The sequence below is a fragment of the Oncorhynchus mykiss genome, chromosome 22 (genome assembly GCF_057628025.1).
Source record: "Oncorhynchus mykiss isolate SJ-2025 chromosome 22, ASM5762802v1, whole genome shotgun sequence".
NCBI classification, from domain to species: domain Eukaryota; kingdom Metazoa; phylum Chordata; class Actinopteri; order Salmoniformes; family Salmonidae; genus Oncorhynchus; species Oncorhynchus mykiss.
Window position 1 is genome coordinate 57,006,229 of NC_143043.1, and position 23,298 is coordinate 57,029,526.

The following is a 23,298-nucleotide window of genomic DNA, read 5'->3' on the forward strand; positions in this document are numbered from 1 at the left end:
CTGGGTCAACAAACTACCACTACAGGGTCAACAAACTACCACTACAGGGTCAACAAACTACCACTACAGGGTCAACAAACTACCACTACTGGGTCAACAAACTACCACTACAGGGTCAATAAACTACCACTACTAGGTCAATAAACTACCACTACAGGGTCAATAAACTACCACTACTAGGTCAACAAACTACCATTACACGGTCAATTGAGCAGAGAATGAGATCCTCAGATCTCTAATCACAAGGCACTGCACTTTCTGTCTCAATGTATATTTCAATTCAAAGGGATTTATTGGCATGGGAAACATACGTTAACGTTGCCAATGCAAGTGAACTAGGTAATAAACAAAAGCGAAATAAACAACACAAATTAACAGTAAACATATTACACTCGTAAAAGTTCCAAAATAATAAAAAAGATTTCAAATGTCATATTAGGTTCATTGTTAAAGTACAAAAGGGGAAATTAACATAAATATGGGTTGTATTTACAATGGTGTTTGTTCTTCACTGGTTGCCCTTTTCTTGTGGCAAAGCTGTGAATGATCTGAGAGACAAGGCAAGAAGGGCCTTCTATGCAATCAAAAGGAACATAAAATTCAACATACCAATTAGGATCTGGCTAAAAATACTTGAAATCAGTCATAGAACCCATTGCCCTTTATGGTTGTGAGGACTGGGGTCCGCTCACCAACCAATAATTTACAAAATGGGAAAAACTACAGATTGAGACACTGCATGCAGAATTCTACAAAAAATATCCTCTGTGTACAACGTAGAACACAAAATAATGCAAGCAGAGCAAAATTATGCCTAAATCCAGGAAAGAGCCGTTCAATTCTACAACCACCTAAAAGGAAGTGATTCCCAAACCTTCCATAACAAAGCCATCACCTACAGAGAGATGAACCTGGAGAAGAGTCCCCTAAGCAAGCTGGTCCTGGGGCTCTGTTTACAAACACACCCTACAGAGCCCCAGGACAGCAGCACAATTAGACCCAACCAAATCATGAGAAAACAAAAAGATAATTACTTGACACATTGGAAAGAATTAACAAAAAAACAGAGCAAACTAGAATGGTATTTGTCCCTAAACAGAGAGTACACAGTGGCAGAATACCTGACCACTGTGACTGACCCAAACTTAAGGAAAGCTTTGACTATGTACAGACTTAGTGAGCATAGCCTTGCTATTGAGAAAGGCCGCCGTAGACAGACATGGCACTCAAGAGAAGACAGGCTATGTGCACAATGCCCACAAAATGAGGTGGAATCTGAGCTGCACTTCCTAACCTCCTGTCCAACGTATGACCATATTAGAGACACATATTTCCCTCAGATTAGACCTGGTCGTGCTACACATATTTTATTCACCCACTGCAGTATGCGTGTAAGAGTGTGATGCGTTGTCAGAGCCACGGGGCCAGCGTACCTTAGTCTTCCCCAGCTGCCAGTCTATCTTGGCGGGGTCGTATGACATCAGCAGCTCTGTGCATCTCCCTCTCTGGTCGTCTGTTGGATGCTTGTCTTTCAGGATCATCTTGTACCTACACAGGGAACAGAGACGCACACAGGTCAGACACAGAGCCGACGGGTCAGACACAGAGCCGACGGGTCAGACACAGAGCCGACGGGTCAGACACAGAGCCGACGGGTCAGACACAGAGCCGACGGGTCAGACACAGAGCCGACGGGCCAGACAAGGGCCAGACGTGTCGAAGGAGTACAACATGACATGACACCCAGACAGCTGACAGCAGCACAATAGGAAATCAACAATAGCTCAATGACCCAGGTGAACACTGGGTCCGCATGTTCTGCTGTTTTGTAAGAGGGTAGACTGGCCAACATGAGCCTTGGTGGTGCACAGCGGAGGAGGCACAGTGGGTAGCCATGCCATTGACCCTGATCACAGAGTATATCCCCGGTGTTCATCGACACCCAGCAGGTGATTCTACACGTTGGATCCCCGGCGTTCATCGACACCCAGTAGGTGATTCTACACGTTGGATCCCCGGCGTTCATCGACACCCAGTAGGTGATTCTACAGGTTGAAACCCCGGCGTTCATCGACACCCAGCAGGTGATTCACAGGTTGGATCCCCGGCGTTCGACACCCAGCAGGTGATTCTACAGGTTGAAACCTCGGCGTTCATCGACACCCAGCAGGTGATTCTACAGGTTGAAACCCCGGCGTTCATCGACACCCAGCAGGTGATTCTACACGTTGAAACCCCGGTGTTCATCGACACCCAGCAGGTGATTCTACACGTTGAAACCCCGGTGTTCATCGACACCCAGCAGGTGATTCTACACGTTGAAACCCCGGCGTTCATCGACACCCAGCAGGTGATTCTACACGTTGAAACCCCGGTGTTCATCGACACCCAGCAGGTGATTCTACAGGTTGAAACCCCGGCGTTCATCGACACCCAGCAGGTGATTCTACAGGTTGAAACCCCGGCGTTCATCGACACCCAGCAGGTGATCTACACCCAGCAGGTGATTCTACAGGTTGAAACCTCGGCGTTCATCGACACCCAGCAGGTGATTCTACACGTTGAAACCCCGGCGTTCATCGACACCCAGCAGGTGATTCTACAGGTTGAAACCCCAGCGTTCATCGACACCCAGCAGGTGATTCTACAGGTTGAAACCTCGGCGTTCATCGACACCCAGCAGGTGATTCTACAGGTTGAAACCCCGGCGTTCATCGACACACAGCAGGTGATCTACACCCAGCAGGTGATTCTACAGGTTGAAACCCCAGCGTTCATCGACACCCAGCAGGTGATTCTACAGGTTGAAACCCCGGCGTTCATCGACACCCAGCAGGTGATTCTACAGGTTGAAACCTCGGCGTTCATCGACACCCAGCAGGTGATTCTACACGTTGAAACCCCGGTGTTCATCGACACCCAGCAGGTGATTCTACACGTTGAAACCCCGGCGTTCATCGACACCCAGCAGGTGATTCTACACGTTGAAACCCCGGTGTTCATCGACACCCAGCAGGTGATTCTACACGTTGAAACCCCGGTGTTCATCGACACCCAGCAGGTGATTCTACACGTTGAAACCCCGGTGTTCATCGACACCCAGCAGGTGATTCTACACGTTGAAACCCCGGCGTTCATCGACACCCAGCAGGTGATTCTACACGTTGAAACCCCGGTGTTCATCGACACCCAGCAGGTGATTCTACAGGTTGAAACCCCGGCGTTCATCGACACCCAGCAGGTGATTCTACAGGTTGAAACCCCGGCGTTCATCGACACCCAGCAGGTGATCTACACCCAGCAGGTGATTCTACAGGTTGAAACCTCGGCGTTCATCGACACCCAGCAGGTGATTCTACACGTTGAAACCCCGGCGTTCATCGACACCCAGCAGGTGATTCTACAGGTTGAAACCCCAGCGTTCATCGACACCCAGCAGGTGATTCTACAGGTTGAAACCTCGGCGTTCATCGACACCCAGCAGGTGATTCTACAGGTTGAAACCCCGGCGTTCATCGACACACAGCAGGTGATCTACACCCAGCAGGTGATTCTACAGGTTGAAACCCCAGCGTTCATCGACACCCAGCAGGTGATTCTACAGGTTGAAACCCCGGCGTTCATCGACACCCAGCAGGTGATTCTACAGGTTGAAACCTCGGCGTTCATCGACACCCAGCAGGTGATTCTACACGTTGAAACCCCGGTGTTCATCGACACCCAGCAGGTGATTCTACACGTTGAAACCCCGGCGTTCATCGACACCCAGCAGGTGATTCTACACGTTGAAACCCCGGTGTTCATCGACACCCAGCAGGTGATTCTACACGTTGAAACCCCGGTGTTCATCGACACCCAGCAGGTGATTCTACACGTTGAAACCCCGGCGTTCATCGACACCCAGCAGGTGATTCTACACGTTGAAACCCCGGTGTTCATCGACACCCAGCAGGTGATTCTACAGGTTGAAACCCCGGTGTTCATCGACACCCAGCAGGTGATTCTACAGGTTGAAACCCCGGCGTTCATCGACACCCAGCAGGTGATCTACACCCAGCAGGTGATTCTACAGGTTGAAACCCCGGCGTTCATCGACACCCAGCAGGTGATTCTACACGTTGAAACCCCGGCGTTCATCGACACCCAGCAGGTGATTCTACACGTTGAAACCCCGGTGTTCATCGACACCCAGCAGGTGATTCTACACGTTGAAACCCCGGCGTTCATCGACACCCAGCAGGTGATTCTACACGTTGAAACCCCGGCGTTCATCGACACCCAGCAGGTGATTCTACAGGTTGAAACCCCGGCGTTCGTCGACACCCAGCAGATGATCTACCGTGCACGGGAGACGGTGATGTTAGTCTGTCTTCCCTGTAAAAAGACCATTGTCCGTTTTTCTCACCTGCTGTAGAAGTCATTAAAAGTCCTGCGGACAGGGAAACCAGCCCTGCGGATCTTCACGGTCTCCAACATCCCAGAATACCTCAGCTGGTTCAGGACCACTTCTGGGTCAAACATGTTGGCGTTCTGAGAAGTACAAAACACACTGAATTACTTTTCAACTCTAATTCTGTGAGAATACAAAAACAGCAGCTGTTGTACGACTGGACAGAAGTATAGTTAACAGTACAGGAGGCAACACACAACAGTACTACGTTCGTTTTACAGGAGGGAACACACAACAGTACTGTGCTCGTCTTACAGGAGGGAACACAACAGTACTGTGCTCGTCTTACAGGAGGGAACACAACAGTACTGTGCTCGTCTTACAGGAGGGAACAGTACTATGCTCGTCTTCCAGGAGGGAGTCAGTACTATGCTCGTCTTACAGGAGGGACGATACAAGGTGTTTAGGAACTAGAATTCTCCTTGTCCTCCTTGTCCTCCCACAGGATCGTTTCAGTCCGGTATAAATCAACTCTATTGTTCTCAGCTGTTCTGTTCTGACTGTGTCGTGTTGTTCCTCAGTGCTGCTTATCACACTGCACAATCACTTAACTCTGATTCACATCTCACTGGCTGTGTGTGTGTGTGTGTGTGTGGTACCCTACCATCAGGCATGTTATCAACCTGTTGTTCAGAGGAGTGTCAGGACTTGAATGTTCAACAAACGAAGTCCCTGTGGTACAGCTAAGCCCCCCCCCGAGACAACTGCATTCCCTGTAAAACAGCTAAGCCCCCCCCCCCCCCAGAGACAACAGCATTCCCTGTGGTGCAGCTAAGCCCCCCCCCCCCCCCAGAGACAACAGCATTCCCTGTGGTGCAGCTAAGCCCCCCTCCCAGAGACAACAGCATTCCCTGCGGGACAAGGCAGCCGGGACAAGGCAGCAGACGACTATTAAAACTTTGAATAGCAGCTAGATATGGAATTTCTGGGATCTGCCTGCCTCTGTACACAGTAACAGACTAGTTCACATTCAGTAGCTGGTGGTTATGGTGAATACTGAATGACCCACCTTGTTCATGTTGGGGTGGATACTGAATGACCCACCTTGTTCATGTTGGGGTGGATACTGAATGACCCACCTTGTCCATGTTGGGGTGAATACTGAATGACCCACCTTGTTCATGTTGGGGTGGATACTGAATGACCCACCTTGTCCATGTTGGGGTGAATACTGAATGACCCACCTTGTTCATGTTGGGGTGGATACTGAATGACCCACCTTGTTCATGTTGGGGTGGATACTGAATGACCCACCTTGTCCATGTTGGGGTGAATACTGAATGACCCACCTTGTTCATGTTGGGGTGAATACTGAATGACCCACCTTGTTCATGTTGTGGTGAATACTGAATGACCCACCTTGTCCATGTTGGGTTTGATGCAGCGCACAAAGAAAGGGTTGGAGGCACTCAGAGTGTTCATCAAGGAATGGAGAGAGTCCTGCAGAAACACAACAACACATCTAGATACGGGATCAGAAACACAACAACACATCTAGATACGGGATCAGAAACAACAACACATCTAGATACGGGATCAGAAACACAACAACACATCTAGATACGGGATCAGAAACACAACAACACATCTAGATACGGGATCAGAAACAACAACACATCTAGATACGGGATCAGAAACACAACAACACATCTAGATACGGGATCAGAAACACAACAACACATCTAGATACGGGATCCTGACATTTAATCCTTATAAAAATTCCCTGTTTTAGGTCAGTTAGGATCACCACTTTATTTTAAGAATGTGAAATGTCAGAATAATAGTAGAGTGGTTTATTTCAGCTTTTATTTCTTTCATCACATTCCTGGTGGGTCAGAAGTTTACATACACTCAATTAGTATTTGGTAGCATTGCCTTTAAATTGTTTAACTTGGGTCAAACATTTCAGGTAGCCTTCCACAACCTTCCCACAATAAGTTGGGTGAATTTTGGCCCATTCCTCCTGACAGAGATGGTGTAACTGAGTCAGGTTTGTAGGCCTCCTTGCTCGCACACACTTTTCCCAGTTTCCCACACAAATTCTTTAGGATTGAGGTTAGGGCTTTGATGGTCACTCCAATACCTTGACCTTGTTGTCCTTAAGTCATTTTGCCACAACTTTGGAAGTAGGCTTGGGGTCATTATCCATTTAGAAGACCCATTTGCAACCAAGCTTTAACTTCCTGTCTGATGTCTTATGAGGTTGCTTCAATATATCCACATAATTTTCCTGCCTCATGATGACATCTATTTTGTGAAGAGCACCAGTCTCTCCTCCTGCAGAAAAGCACCCCCACAACATGATCCTGCCACCCCCGTGCTTCACGGTTGGGATGGTGTTCTTCGGCTTGCAAGCCACCCCCTTTTTCCTGCAAACATAACGATGGTCATTATGGCCAAACAGTTCAACTTGTGTTTCATCAGACCAGTGGACATTTTATCTGAAGTCACTCCAAAAAGTACAATCTTTATCCCCATGTACTGTCACTTTATCCCTATCGACATGCAGTCACTTTATCACTACCTATATGCACAGTCACTTTATCCCTACCTAGTTGCACAGTCACTTTATCCCTACCTAGTTGCACAGTCACTTTATCCCTACCTACATGCACAGTCACTTTATCCCTACCTACATGCACAGTCACTTTATCCCTACCTACATGCACAGTCACTTTATCCCTACCTACATGCAGTCACTTTATCCCACCCTACATGCACAGTCACTTTATCCCTACCCTACATGCACAGTCACTTTATCCCTACCTACATGCACAGTCACTTTATCCCTACCTACATGCACAGTCACTTTATCCCTACCTACATGCACAGTCACTTTATCCCTACCTACATGCACAGTCACTTTATCCCTACCTACATGCACAGTCACTTTATCCCTACCTACATGCACAGTCACTTTATCCCTACCTACATGCACAGTCACTTTATCCCTACCTACATGCACAGTCACTTTATCCCTACCTACATGCAGTCACTTTATCCCACCCTACATGCACAGTCACTTTATCCCTACCCTACATGCACAGTCACTTTATCCCACCCTACATGCACAGTCACTTTATCCCTACCTACATGCACAGTCACTTTATCCCTACCTACATGCACAGTCACTTTATCCCTACCTACATGCACAGTCACTTTATCCCTACCTACATGCACAGTCACTTTATCCCTACCTACATGCACAGTCACTTTATCCCTACCTACATGCACAGTCACTTTATCCCTACCTACATGCACAGTCACTTTATCCCTACCTACATGCAGTCACTTTATCCCACCCTACATGCACAGTCACTTTATCCCTACCCTACATGCACAGTCACTTTATCCCACCCTACATGCACAGTCACTTTATCCCTACCTACATGCACAGTCACTTTATCCCTACCTACATGCACAGTCACTTTATCCCTACCTACATGCAGTCACTTTATCCCTACCTACATGCAGAGTCACTTTATCCCTACCTACATGTACAGTCACTTTATCCCTACCTACATGTACAGTCACTTTATCCCTACCTACATGCAGTCACTTTATCCCTACCTACATGCACAGTCACTTTATCCCTACCTACATGCACAGTCACTTTATCCCTACCTACATGTACAGTCACTTTATCCCTACCTACATGCACAGTCACTTTATCCCTACCTACATGCACAGTCACTTTATCCCTACCTACATGCACAGTCACTTTATCCCTACCTACATGCACAGTCACTTTATCCCTACCTACATGCACAGTCACTTTATCCCTACCTACATGCACAGTCACTTTATCCCTACCTACATGCACAGTCACTTTATCCCTACCTACATGCACAGTCACTTTATCCCTACCTACATGCACAGTCACTTTATCCCTACCTACATGTACAGTCGTGGCCAAAAGTATTTTGCCTCAGTTTGTATGATGGAAATTTGCATATACTCCAGAATGTTATGAAGAGTGATCAGACGAATTGCAATTAATTGCAAAGTCCCTCTTTGCCATGCAAATGAACTGAATCCCCCCAAAAAACATTTCCACTGCATTTCAGCATTGTTCTTCCTCTGTCAATCATGGTTTCCTGCAAGGAAACACGTGCAGTCATCATTGCTTTGCACAAAAAAGGGCCTCACAGGCAAGGATATTGCTGCCAGTGAGATAGCACAAAAATCATCCATGTATCAGATCATCAAGAACTTCAAGGAGAAGACTTCAGGCCGCCCAAGAAAGTCCAGCAAGCGCCAGGACCATCTCCTAAAAGTTGATTCAGCTGCCATCAGTCCTGTGTCATGCCAACAGTAAAGCATCCTGAGACCATTCACGTGTGGGGTTGCTTCTCAGCCAAGGGTGTGGACTCACTCACAATTTTGCCTAAGAACACAGCCATGAATAAATAATGGTACCAACACATCATCCGAGAGCAACTTCTCCCAACCATCCAGGAACAGTTTGGTGATGAACAATGCCCTTTCCAGAATGATGGAGCAGCTTTCCATAAGGCAAAAGTGATAACTAAGTGGCTCGGGGAACAAAACATCAATATTTTGGGTCCATGGCCAGGAAACTCCTCAGACCTTAATCCCATTGAGAACTTGTGGTCAATCCTCAAGAGGCGGGTGAACAAGCAAAAAAGCCACAAATTCTGACAAACTCCAAGCATTGATTGTGCAAGAATGGGCTGCCATCAGTCAGGATGTGGCCGAGAAGTTAATTGACAGTATGCCAGGGCGGATTGCAGAGGTCTTGAAAAAGAAGGGTCAACACTGCAAATATTGACTCGTTGCATCAACTTCATGTAATTGTAAATAAAAGCCTTTGACACGTATGAAATGCTTGTAATTATACTTCAGTATTCCATAGTAACATCTGACAAAAATATCTGAAAACACTGAAGCAGCAAACTTCGTGGAAATTAATGTCATTCAAAACTTTTGGCCACGACTGTCCGATGCTACCTCAAATGCAGTAGTAAACTGTAGTCTGGCTTTTTTAATGGCGGTTTTGGAGCAGTGGCTTCTTCCTTGCTGAGCGGCCTTTCACGTTATGCCAATATAGGACTCGTTTTACAGAAGCATTTCAAGGTCCTGGAGTGGCCTAGCCAGTCTCCAGATCTCAACCCCATAGAAAATCTTTGGAGGTCTTTGAAAGTCCATGTTGCCCAGCAACAGCCCCAAAACATCACTGCTCTAGAGGAGATCTGCATGGAGGAATGGGCCAAAATACCAGCAACAGTGTGTGAAAACCTTGTGAAGACTTACAGAAAACGTTTGACCTCTCATTGCCAACAACCAAATACTTATTTTCCACCATAATTTGCAAATAAATTCATTTAAAATCCTACAGTGTGATTTTCTGGATTTTTCCCCCTAATTTTGTCTGTCATAGTTGGAGTGTACCTATGATGAAAATTGCAGGCCTCTCATCTTTTTAAGTGGGAGAACTTGCACAATTGGTGGCTGACTAAATACTTTTTTGCCCCACTGTAGATACTTTTGTACCGGTTTCCTCCAGCATCTCCACAAGGTCCTTTGCTGTTGTTCTGGGATTGATTTGCACTTTGCGCACAAAAGTATGTTCATCTCTAGAAGACAGAACGCGTATTCTTCCTGAGTGGTATGACGGCTGCGTGATCCCATGGTGTTTATACTTGCGTACTATTGTTTGTACAGATGAACGTGGTACCTTCAGGTGTTTGGAAATTGCTCCCAAGGATGAACAAGACTTGTGGAGGTCTACAATTTTTTCTGAGGTCTAGTCTGATTTATTTTGATTTTCCCATGATGTCAAGCAAAGAGACACTTAGTTTGAAGGTAGGCCTTGAAATACATCCACAGGTACACCTCCAATTGACTCAGATGATGTCAATTAGCCTATCAGAAGCTTCTAAAGCCATGACATAATTTTCTGTAATTTTCCAAGCTGTTTAAAGGCACAGTCAACTTAGTGTATGTAAACTTCTCACCCACTGGAATTGTGATACAGTGCATTATAAGTGAAATAATCTGTCTGTAAACAATTGTTGGAAAAATTACTTGTGTCATGCACAAAGAAGATGTCCTAACCGACTTGCCAAAACTATAGTTTGTTAACAAGAAATGTGTGGAGTGGTTGAGAAACAAGTTTTAATGACTCCAACCTAAGTGTACGTAAACTTCCGACTTCAACTGTAGATACGGGATCAGAAACTCAACAACACATCTATATACGGAATCAGAAACATAATATCTAGATATAGATACAGGACCAGCATCAAGAGGCAACCTCAATACAACAGATTCACACACAATGGCTCTGGCCTCCTAGGGTCCTCATCTCCTGCTGACCAGGGTGTTTACAGGCTCTGACCTCCTAGGGTCCTCATCTCCTGCTGACCAGGGTGTTTACAGGCTCTGGCCTCCTGAGGTCCTCATCTCCTGCTGACCAGGGTGTTTACAGGCTCTGGCCTCCTAGGGTCCTCATCTCCTGCTGACCAGGGTGTTTACAGGCTCTGACCTCCTAGGGTCCTCATCTCCTGCTGACCAGGGTGTTTACAGGCTCTGACCTCCTAGGGTCCTCATCTCCTGCTGACCAGGGTGTTTACAGGCTCTGACCTCCTAGGGTCCTCATCTCCTGCTGACCAGGGTGTTTACAGGCTCTGACCTCCTTGGGTCCTCATCTCCTGCTGACCAGGGTGTTTACAGGCTCTGGCCTCCTAGGGTCCTCATCTCCTGCTGACCAGGGTGTTTACAGGCTCTGGCCTCCTAGGGTCCTCATCTCCTGCAGACCAGGGTGTTTACAGGCTCTGACCTCCTAGGGTCCTCATCTCCTGCTGACCAGGGTGTTTACAGGCTCTGGCCTCCTAGGGTCCTCATCTCCTGCTGACCAGGGTGTTTACAGGCTCTGGCCTCCTAGGGTCCTCATCTCCTGCTGACCAGGGTGTTTACAGGCTCTGGCCTCCTAGGGTCCTCATCTCCTGCTGACCAGGGTGTTTACAGGCTCTGGCCTCCTAGGGTCCTCATCTCCTGCTGACCAGGGTGTTTACAGGCTCTGGTTACAGGACTATATTTACCCAGCAGTGCCAGCAATGACCTTTGAACCGAGCACTCTCTTTCGCTCAGACTGACTGTCTCCAGTAAGATACTGCCAGGGGGACGTGTGGATGAGGGGTAATCTCCAGCTTTAGGAGCTGCAGTCCAGGCTAAATCCCCTCCACACCAGTTACGGCATGTGAAGCCCCCCACCCATCTCCCACCCATCTCACATGGAATCCTCTCTCTCTCTATATATATTATAACCTGCTGTGTCTCTGTCTCTCTCCAGACTAACCAGTACTACATGAAGCCCCCCACCCATCTCACATGGAATCCTCTCTCTCTATATATATATATATTATAACCTGCTGTGTCTCTGTCTCTCTCCAGACTAACCAGTACTACATGAAGCCCCCCACCCATCTCCCATGGAATCCTCTCTCTATATATATATTATAACCTGCTGTGTCTCTGTCTCTCTCCAGACTAACCAGTACTACATGAAGCCCCCCACCCATCTCCCATGGAATCCTCTCTCTCTATATATATTATAACCTGCTGTGTCTCTGTCTCTCTCCAGACTAATCAGTACTACATGAAGCCCCCCACCCATCTCTCTATATATATTATAACCTGCTGTGTCTCTGTCTCTCTCCAGACTAACCAGTACTACATGAAGCCCCCCACCCATCTCACATGGAATCCTCTCTCTATATATTATAACCTGCTGTGTCTCTGTCTCTCTCCAGACTAACCAGTACTACATGAAGCCCCCCACCCATCTCTCTCTATATATTATAACCTGCTGTGTCTCTGTCTCTCTCCAGACTAACCAGTACTACATGAAGCCCCCCACCCATCTCTCTATATATATTATAACCTGCTGTGTCTCTGTCTCTCTCCAGACTAACCAGTACTACATGAAGCCCCCCACCCATCTCTCTCTATATATTATAACCTGCTGTGTCTCTGTCTCTCTCCAGACTAACCAGTACTACATGAAGCCCCCCACCCATCTCTCTATATATATTATAACCTGCTGTGTCTCTGTCTCTCTCCAGACTAACCAGTACTACATGAAGCCCCCCACCCATCTCCCATGGAATCCTCTCTCTATATATTATAACCTGCTGTGTCTCTGTCTCTCTCCAGACTAACCAGTACTACATGAAGCCCAGAGTGACAGATCACCAGTTTGGCATCAAGCACTATGCTGGAGAGGTAAATTACCCTCAAGGAGCTCAACACTTGAGAAGGACTCTCTCTCTAAAACACAAACAAAACGCTTAGGGAAACGGTCAACCTCATGGTCAAGGCAATCCGTATCATGGCCAAAAGGATTCTATGTGACTCTACAGTATAGTGAAGGTTATGGTTAGGAGGTCAGAGGTTGACTATGCTCCTCTGTGATTGGTCCTCACCCTGAACTGAGAGCTGACAGTGGATTAGGGTTAGAGGTTAGAGGTCCTCACCCTGAACTGAGAGCTGACAGTGGATTAGGGTTAGAGGTCCTCACCCTGAACTGAGAGCTGACAGTGGATTAGGGTTAGAGGTCCTCAGCCTGAACTGAGAGCTGATGGTGGATTAGGGTTAGGGGTTAGAGGTTAGAAGTCCTGACCCTGAACTGAGAGCTGACGGTGGATTAGGGTTAGGGGTTAGAAGTCCTCACCCTGAACTGAGAGTTGACGGTGGATTAGGGTTAGGGGTTAGAAGTCCTCACCCTGAACTGAGAGCTGATGGTGGATTATGGTTAGAGGTTAGAGATCCTCACCCTGAACTGAGAGCTGACGGTGGATTAGGGTTAGAGGTTAGAGATCCTCACCCTGAACTGAGAGCTGACGGTGGATTAGGGTTAGAGGTCCTCAGCCTGAACTGAGAGCTGATGGTGGATTAGGGTTAGGGGTTAGAGGTTAGAAGTCCTGACCCTGAACTGAGAGCTGACGGTGGATTAGGGTTAGGGGTTAGAAGTCCTCACCCTGAACTGAGAGCTGACGGTGGATTAGGGTTAGAGGTCCTCACCCTGAACTGAGAGCTGACAGTGGATTAGGGTTAGGGGTTAGAGGTCCTCACCCTGAACTGAGAGCTGACAGTGGATTGGGGTTAGAGGTCCTCACCCTGAACTGAGAATTGACAGTGGATTAGGGTTAGGGGTTAGAGGTCCTCACCCTGAACTGAGAGCTGATGGTGGATTAGGGTTAGGGGTTAGAGGTTAGAGGTCCTCACCCTGAACTGAGAGCTGACAGTGGATTAGGGTTAGAGGTTAGAGGTCCTCACCCTGAACTGAGAGCTGATGGTGGATTAGGGTTAGGGGTTAGTGGTCCTCACCCTGAACTGAGAATTGACAGTGGATTAGGGTTAGGGGTTAGAGGTCCTCACCCTGAACTGAGAGCTGACGGTGGATTAGGGTTAGAGGTCCTCACCCTGAACTGAGAGCTGACAGTGGATTAGGGTTAGGGGTTAGAGGTCCTCACCCTGAACTGAGAGCTGACAGTGGATTGGGGTTAGAGGTCCTCACCCTGAACTGAGAATTGACAGTGGATTAGGGTTAGGGGTTAGAGGTCCTCACCCTGAACTGAGAGCTGATGGTGGATTAGGGTTAGGGGTTAGAGGTTAGAGGTCCTCACCCTGAACTGAGAGCTGACAGTGGATTAGGGTTAGAGGTTAGAGGTCCTCACCCTGAACTGAGAGCTGACAATGGATTAGGGTTAGGGGTTAGAGATCCTCACCCTGAACTGAGAGCTGACGGTGGATTAGGGTTAGAGATCCTCACCCTGAACTGAGAGCTGACAGTGGATTAGGGTTAGGGGTTAGAGGTCCTCACCCTGAACTGAGAGTTGACGGTGGATTAGGGTTAGAGGTTAGAGATCCTCACCCTGTACTGAGAGCTGACAGTGGGTTAGGGTTAGAGGTTAGAAGTCCTCACCCTGAACTGAGAGCTGACGGTGGATTAGGGTTAGAGGTTAGAGGTCCTCACCCTGAACTGAGAGCTGACAGTGGATTGGGGTTAGAGGTCCTCACCCTGAACTGAGAATTGACAGTGGATTAGGGTTAGGGGTTAGAGGTCCTCACCCTGAACTGAGAGCTGATGGTGGATTAGGGTTAGAGGTTAGAGGTCCTCACCCTGAACTGAGAGCTGACAGTGGATTGGGGTTAGAGGTCCTCACCCTGAACTGAGAATTGACAGTGGATTAGGGTTAGGGGTTAGAGGTTAGAGGTCCTCACCCTGAACTGAGAGCTGACGGTGGATTAGGGTTAGAGGTTAGAGATCCTCTCCCTGAGCTGATGGTGGGTTAGGGTTAGAGGTCCTCACCCTGAACTGAGAGCTGACGTTGGGTTGGGATGAGAGGTCCTCACCCTGAACTGAGAGCTGACGGTGGAATAGGGTTAGAGGTTAGAGGTCCTCACCCTGAACTGAGAGCTGACGGTGGGTTGGGGTTAGAGGTCCTCACCCTGAACTGAGAGCTGACGGTGGGTTAGGGTTAGAGGTCAGGGGTCATGAACAGTGAGCCTCACCCTGAACTGAGAGCTGACGGTGGGTTTGCGTCTGGCCGTCCCCATCTTCAGGGTCTCCTCTCCGTTCCTGCTCCCGACACGCTCAAACAGGTCATAGATGAAGTCAAGCCTGAAGGACATAAACCACAGTCCTTTACATTAAACAAACTCGTCAACTGAAACAGGTCTTAGATGAAGTCAAGCCTGAAGGACGGAACAAACATGTTCAACATTCTCTAAACACAGTGGAGTGACTTTAGTACAGGGTCAGAGGGTATTACTCTGCACATTAACACAGTGGAGTGACTTTAGTACAGGGTATTACTCTGCACATTAACACAGTGGAGTGACTTTAGTACAGGGTCAGAGGGTATTACTCTGTACATTAACACAGTGGAGTGACTTTAGTACAGGGTCAGAGGGTATTACTCTGCACATTAACACAGTGGAGTGACTTTAGTACAGGGTATTACTCTGCACATTAACACAGTGGAGTGACTTTAGTACAGGGTCAGAGGGTATTACTCTGTACATTAACACAGTGGAGTGACTTTAGTACAGGGTCAGAGGGTATTACTCTGTACATTAACACAGTGGAGTGACTTTAGTACAGGGTCAGAGGGTATTACTCTGTACATTAACACAGTGGAGTGACTTTAGTACAGGGTCAGAGGGTATTACTCTGTACATTAACACAGTGGAGTGACTTTAGTACAGGGTCAGAGGGTATTACTCTGCACATTAACACAGTGGAGTGACTTTAGTACAGGGTCAGAGGGTATTACTCTGTACATTAACACAGTGGAGTGACTTTAGTACAGGGTCAGAGGGTATTACTCTGCACATTAACACAGTGGAGTGACTTTAGTACAGGGTCAGAGGGTATTACTCTGCACATTAACACAGTGGAGTGACTTTAGTACAGGGTCAGAGGGTATTACTCTGCACATTAACACAGTGGAGTGACTTTAGTACAGGGTCAGAGGGTATTACTCTGTACATTAACACAGTGGAGTGACTTTAGTACAGGGTCAGAGGGTATTACTCTGTACATTAACACAGTGGAGTGACTTTAGTACAGGGTCAGAGGGTATTACTCAGTACATTAACACAGTGGAGTGACTTTAGTACAGGGTCAGAGGGTATTACTCAGTACATTAACACAGTGGAGTGACTTTAGTACAGGGTCAGAGGGTATTACTCTGAACATTAACACAGTGGAGTGACTTTAGTACAGGGTCAGAGGGTATTACTCTGTACATTAACACAGTGGAGTGACTTTAGTACAGGGTCAGAGGGTATTACTCTGCACATTAACACAGTGGAGTGACTTTAGTACAGGGTCAGAGGGTATTACTCTGTACATTAACACAGTGGAGTGACTTTAGTACAGGGTCAGAGGGTATTACTCTGTACATTAACACAGTGGAGTGACTTTAGTACAGGGTCAGAGGGTATTACTCTGCACATTAACACAGTGGAGTGACTTTAGTACAGGGTCAGAGGGTATTACTCTGTACATTAACACAGTGGAGTGACTTTAGTACAGGGTCGGAGGGTATTACTCTGTACATTAACACAGTGGAGTGACTTTAGTACAGGGTCAGAGGGTATTACTCTATACATTAACACAGTGGAGTGACTTTAGTACAGGGTCAGAGGGTATTACTCTGAACATTAACACAGTGGAGTGACTTTAGTACAGGGTCAGAGGGTATTACTCTGTACATTAACACAGTGGAGTGACTTTAGTACAGGGTCAGAGGGTATTACTCTGCACATTAACACAGTGGAGTGACTTTAGTACAGGGTCAGAGGGTATTACTCTGCACATTAACACAGTGGAGTGACTTTAGTACAGGGTCAGAGGGTATTACTCTGCACATTAACACAGTGGAGTGACTTTAGTACAGGGTCAGAGGGTATTACTCAGTACATTAACACAGTGGAGTGACTTTAGTACAGGGTCAGAGGGTATTACTCAGTACATTAACACAGTGGAGTGACTTTAGTACAGGGTCAGAGGGTATTACTCTGTACATTAACACAGTGGAGTGACTTTAGTACAGGGTCAGAGGGTATTACTCTGTACATTAACACAGTGGAGTGACTTTAGTACAGGGTCAGAGGGTATTACTCTGCACATTAACACAGTGGAGTGACTTTAGTACAGGGTCGTTGTGCTTGTTTATTCCAGTCAGAGGAACATCTAGTAGCCGTTCCAACACACACACACACACACCACACACACCTGCTGTCCTTGAGCATGTTTAAGACGTCATCTCTGAAGGTGTCTCGGTTCTTCTGTAGGACCCCTCTGACGTCATACAGAACCTGACAGAGAGTGGGGACATGTTTCAGTTAGTTCACCTGGCAGGGGACAGGACAGTGTATGTTCACTGGGGCCATGTTACACATGCTGAAAGAGAATGAGCCTGATCTGAAGCTCAGTGAGAGTGCGTTACACATGCTGAAAGAGAATGAGCCTGATCTGAAGCTCAGTGAGAGTGCGGCTAAGAGCAGGTGAGCGGAGTCGACTGCTCTGTTAAGACCTGTTGAGTTACTCGGCCCCTGGTCTTAACAGCATAGCAGGGACAGATTCCTCCCTCTTACTGAAGTACTGCTCTCCTGGCCCAGGACAGGAAGAGTTAGAGGTATTGATTCCATAGACATCTATAGCCATATACAAAATGACCCATGACAGAGACGTGCTTATGAGTTTAATGATGGTGCAGCTTCACCTCGGATGAGGACTTCCCAAGTTACTATTTCACCTTGTGTTATTTATGATGAAACAACCTCTAAAATACAGTTGGACTGGGAGAAATCTACTGAAGGATGTGACTGTCCTCCATGTGAACTAACAGAGCCCTTCCAGATAACACAGAGCCCTTCCGGATAACACCGAGCCCTTCCGGATAACACCGAGCCCTTCCGGATAACACCGAGACCTTCCGGATAACACCGAGACCTTCCGGATAACACCGAGACCTTCCGGATAACACCGAGACCTTCCGGATAACACCGAGACCTTCCGGATAACACCGAGACCTTCCGGATAACACCGAGACCTTCCAGATAACACCGAGATCCGAGCAGCAGGGGAGTTGGGGTCTGGGGAGAGGAAGGACAGGAATCAGGGTTGCTCCACAGCCTCCTCTCCTAGGGGAGTTGGGGTCTGGGGAGAGGAGGGACAGGAATCGCTGCTGCTTGGCCATGGAAACCCATTTCATGAAGCTCCCGACAAACAGTTCCTGTGCTGACGTTGCTTCCAGGGGCAGTCTGGAACTCGGTAGTGAGTGTTGCTTCCAGAGGCAGTTTGGAACTCGGTAGTGAGTGTTGCTTCCAGAGGCAGTTTGGAACTCGGTAGTGAGTGTTGCTTCCAGGGGCAGTTTGGAACTCGGTAGTGAGTGTTGCTTCCAGGGGCAGTTTGGAACTCGGTAGTGAGTGTTGCTTCCAGGGGCAGTTTGGAACTCGGTAGTGAGTGTTGCTTCCAGGGGCAGTTTGGAACTCGGTAGTGAGTGTTGCTTCCAGGGGCAGTTTGGAACTCAGTAGTGAGTGTTGCTTCCAGGGGCAGTTTGGAACTCGGTAGTGAGTGTTGCTTCCAGGGGCAGTTTGGAACTCGGTAGTGAGTGTTGCTTCCAGGGGCAGTTTGGAACTCGGTAGTGAGTGTTGCTTCCAGGGGCAGTTTGGAACTCGGTAGTGAGTGTTGCTTCCAGGGGCAGTTTGGAACTCAGTAGTGAGTGTTGCTTCCAGGGGCAGTTTGGAACTCGGTAGTGAGTGTTGCAACTGAGAACATACCATTTTTAGCACTCGGCGGTCCAGGCACTCCCGTTCTGTGATCTTGTGTGGACTACCACTTCGTGGCTAAGCCATTGTTTCTCCAAGATGTTTCCACTTCACAATAACAGCACTTACAGAACTGACTTGTTGGAAAGGTGACATCCTAAGACGGTGCCACGTTGAAATTCACTGAGCTCTTCAGTAAGGCCAATGTTTGTCTACGGAGAATGGTGGTGTGATCGATTTCATACGTCAGCAACGTGTGTGGCTGAAATAGCCGAATCATTTTAAGGAGTAGTTTTGTATATATAGTGTACGCTACTGCTACTGTCTATTATCTATCCTTTACTCCTACCTACAGTATACTGCTGTTACTGTCTATTATCTATCCTTTACCCCTACCTACAGTATACTGCTGTTACTGTCTATTATCTATCCTTTACCCCTACCTACAGTATACTGCTGCTACTGTCTATTATCTATCCTTTACCCCTACCTACAGTATACTGCTGTTACTGTCTATTATCTATCCTTTACCCCTACCTACAGTATACTGCTGTTACTGTCTATTATCTATCCTTTACCCCTACCTACAGTATACTGCTGCTACTGTCTATTATCTATCCTTTACTCCTACCTACAGTATACTGCTGTTACTGTCTATTATCTATCCTTTACCCCTACCTACAGTATACTGCTGTTACTGTCTATTATCTATCCTTTACCCCTACCTATAGTATACTGCTGTTACTGTCTATTATCTATCCTTTACCCCTACCTATAGTATACTGCTGTTACTGTCTATTATCTATCCTTTACCCCTACCTACAGTATACTGCTGTTACTGTCTATTATCTATCCTTTACCCCTACCTACAGTATACTGCTGTTACTGTCTATTATCTATCCTTTACCCCTACCTACAGTATACTGCTGTTACTGTCTATTATCTATCCTTTACCCCTACCTACAGTATACTGCTGTTACTGTCTATTATCTATCCTTTACCCCTACCTACAGTATACTGCTGTTACTGTCTATTATCTATCCTTTACCCCTACCTACAGTATACTGCTGTTACTGTCTATTATCTATCCTTTACCCCTACCTACAGTATACTGCTGTTACTGTCTATTATCTATCCTTTACCCCTACCTACAGTATACTGCTGTTACTGTCTATTATCTATCCTTTACCCCTACCTACAGTATACTGCTGTTACTGTCTATTATCTATCCTTTACCCCTACCTACAGTATACTGCTGTTACTGTCTATTATCTATCCTTTACCCCTACCTACAGTATACTGCTGTTACTGTCTATTATCTATCCTTTACCTCTACCTACAGTATACTGCTGTTACTGTCTATTATCTATCCTGTTGTCTAGTCACTTTACCCCTACTTACAGTATACTGCTGTTACTGTCTATTATCTATCCTTTACCCCTACCTACAGTATACTGCTGTTACTGTCTATTATCTATCCTTTACCCCTACCTACAGTATACTGTTGTTACTGTCTATTATCTATCCTTTACCCCTACCTACAGTATACTGCTGTTACTGTCTATTATCTATCCTTTACCCCTACCTACAGTATACTGCTGTTACTGTCTATTATCTATCCTTTACCCCTACCTACAGTATACTGCTGTTACTGTCTATTATTTATCCTTTACCTCTACCTACAGTATACTGCTGTTACTGTCTATTATCTATCCTTTACCTCTACCTACAGTATACTGCTGTTACTGTCTATTATCTATCCTTTACCCCTACCTACAGTATACTGCTGTTACTGTCTATTATCTATCCTTTACCCCTACCTACAGTATACTGCTGTTACTGTCTATTATCTATCCTTTACCTCTACCTACAGTATACTGCTGTTACTGTCTATTATCTATCCTTTACCCCTACCTACAGTATACTGCTGTTACTGTCTATTATCTATCCTTTACCCCTACCTACAGTATACTGCTGTTACTGTCTATTATCTATCCTTTACCCCTACCTACAGTATACTGCTGTTACTGTCTATTATCTATCCTGTTGTCTAGTCACTTTACCCCTACTTACAGTATACTGCTGTTACTGTCTATTATCTATCCTTTACCCCTACCTACAGTATACTGCTGTTACTGTCTATTATCTATCCTGTTGTCTAGTCACTTTACCCCTACTTACAGTATACTGCTGTTACTGTCTATTATCTATCCTGTTGTCTAGTCACTTTACCCCTACTTACAGTATACTGCTGTTACTGTCTATTATCTATCCTGTTGTCTAGTCACTTTACCCCTACTTACAGTATACTGCTGTTACTGTCTATTATCTATCCTGTTGTCTAGTCACTTTACCCCTACTTACAGTATACTGCTGTTACTGTCTATTATCTATCCTGTTGTCTAGTCACTTTACCCCTACTTACAGTATACTGCTGTTACTGTCTATTATCTATCCTGTTGTCTAGTCACTTTACCCCTACTTACAGTATACTGCTGTTACTGTCTATTATCTATCCTGTTGTCTAGTCACTTTACCCCTACTTACAGTATACTGCTGTTACTGTCTATTATCTATCCTGTTGTCTAGTCACTTTACCCCTACTTACAGTATACTGCTGTTACTGTCTATTATCTATCCTGTTGTCTAGTCACTTTACCCCTACTTACAGTATACTGCTGTTACTGTCTATTATCTATCCTGTTGTCTAGTCACTTTACCCCTACTTACAGTATACTGCTGTTACTGTCTATTATCTATCCTGTTGTCTAGTCACTTTACCCCTACTTACAGTATACTGCTGTTACTGTCTATTATCTATCCTGTTGTCTAGTCACTTTACCCCTACTTACAGTATACTGCTGTTACTGTCTATTATCTATCCTGTTGTCTAGTCACTTTACCCCTACTTACAGTATACTGCTGTTACTGTCTATTATCTATCCTGTTGTCTAGTCACTTTACCCCTACTTACAGTATACTGCTGTTACTGTCTATTATCTATCCTGTTGTCTAGTCACTTTACCCCTACTTACAGTATACTGCTGTTACTGTCTATTATCTATCCTGTTGTCTAGTCACTTTACCCCTACTTACAGTATACTGCTGTTACTGTCTATTATCTATCCTTTACCCCTACCTACAGTATACTGCTGTTACTGTCTATTATCTATCCTTTACCCCTACCTACAGTATACTGTTACTGTCTATTATCTATCCTTTACCCCTACCTATAGTATACTGCTGTTACTGTCTATTACCTATCCTTTACCCCTACCTACAGTATACTGCTGTTACTGTCTATTACCTATCCTTTACCCCTACCTACAGTATACTGTTGTTACTGTCTATTATCTATCCTTTACCCCTACCTACAGTATACTGCTGTTACTGTCTATTATCTATCCTTTATCCCTACCTACAGTATACTGCTGTTACTGTCTATTATCTATCCTTTATCCCTACCTACAGTATACTGCTGTTACTGTCTATTATCTATCCTTTACCCCTACCTACAGTATACTGCTGTTACTGTCTATTATCTATCCTGTTGTCTAGTCACTTTACCCCTACCTACAGTATACTGCTGTTACTGTCTATTATCTATCCTTTACCCCTACCTACAGTATACTGCTGTTACTGTCTATTATCTATCCTTTACCCCTACCTACAGTATACTGCTGTTACTGTCTATTATCTATCCTGTTGTCTAGTCACTTTACCCCTACCTACAGTATACTGCTGTTACTGTCTATTATCTATCCTGTTGTCTAGTCACTTTACCCCTACCTACAGTATACTGCTGTTACTGTCTATTATCTATCCTGTTGTCTAGTCACTTTACCCCTACCTACAGTATACTGCTGTTACTGTCTATTATCTATCCTGTTGTCTAGTCACTTTACCCCTACCTACAGTATACTGCTGTTACTGTCTATTATCTATCCTTTACCCCTACCTACAGTATACTGCTGTTACTGTCTATTATCTATCCTTTACCCCTACCTACAGTATACTGCTGTTACTGTCTATTATCTATCCTTTACCCCTACCTACAGTATACTGCTGTTACTGTCTATTATCTATCCTTTACCCCTACCTACAGTATACTGTTGTTACTGTCTATTATCTATCCTTTATCCCTACCTACAGTATACTGCTGTTACTGTCTATTATCTATCCTTTATCCCTACCTACAGTATACTGCTGTTACTGTCTATTATCTATCCTTTACCCCTACCTACAGTATACTGCTGTTACTGTCTATTATCTATCCTGTTGTCTAGTCACTTTACCCCTACCTACAGTATACTGCTGTTACTGTCTATTATCTATCCTTTACCCCTACCTACAGTATACTGCTGTTACTGTCTATTATCTATCCTTTACCCCTACCTACAGTATACTGCTGTTACTGTCTATTATCTATCCTGTTGTCTAGTCACTTTACCCCTACCTACAGTATACTGCTGTTACTGTCTATTATCTATCCTGTTGTCTAGTCACTTTACCCCTACCTACAGTATACTGCTGTTACTGTC

At 45.8% G+C, this 23,298-nt stretch overlaps 1 protein-coding gene across 4 annotated transcripts in view; it reads right to left on the reverse strand.

Annotated features, from left to right (window-relative positions):
• LOC110502201 (unconventional myosin-X) overlaps positions 1-23,298 on the reverse strand; it is a 270,516-nt gene that overhangs the window by 158,282 nt on the left and 88,936 nt on the right. For all 4 annotated transcript variants that reach the window (XR_016490707.1, XM_090216354.1, XM_090216352.1 and 1 more), the window contains exons 16-20: positions 17,220-17,302; positions 14,990-15,098; positions 5,810-5,890; positions 4,406-4,530; positions 1,434-1,548 (exon numbers count right to left, since the gene is read on the reverse strand). Coding sequence is in view for 3 of the 4 variants with exons in the window: in XM_090216354.1 (XP_090072480.1) it covers positions 1,434-1,548; positions 4,406-4,530; positions 5,810-5,890; positions 14,990-15,098; positions 17,220-17,302 (513 nt within the window). In the remaining variant the exon portion in view is untranslated. The remainder of the gene's footprint in view (positions 1-1,433; positions 1,549-4,405; positions 4,531-5,809; positions 5,891-14,989; positions 15,099-17,219; positions 17,303-23,298) is intronic.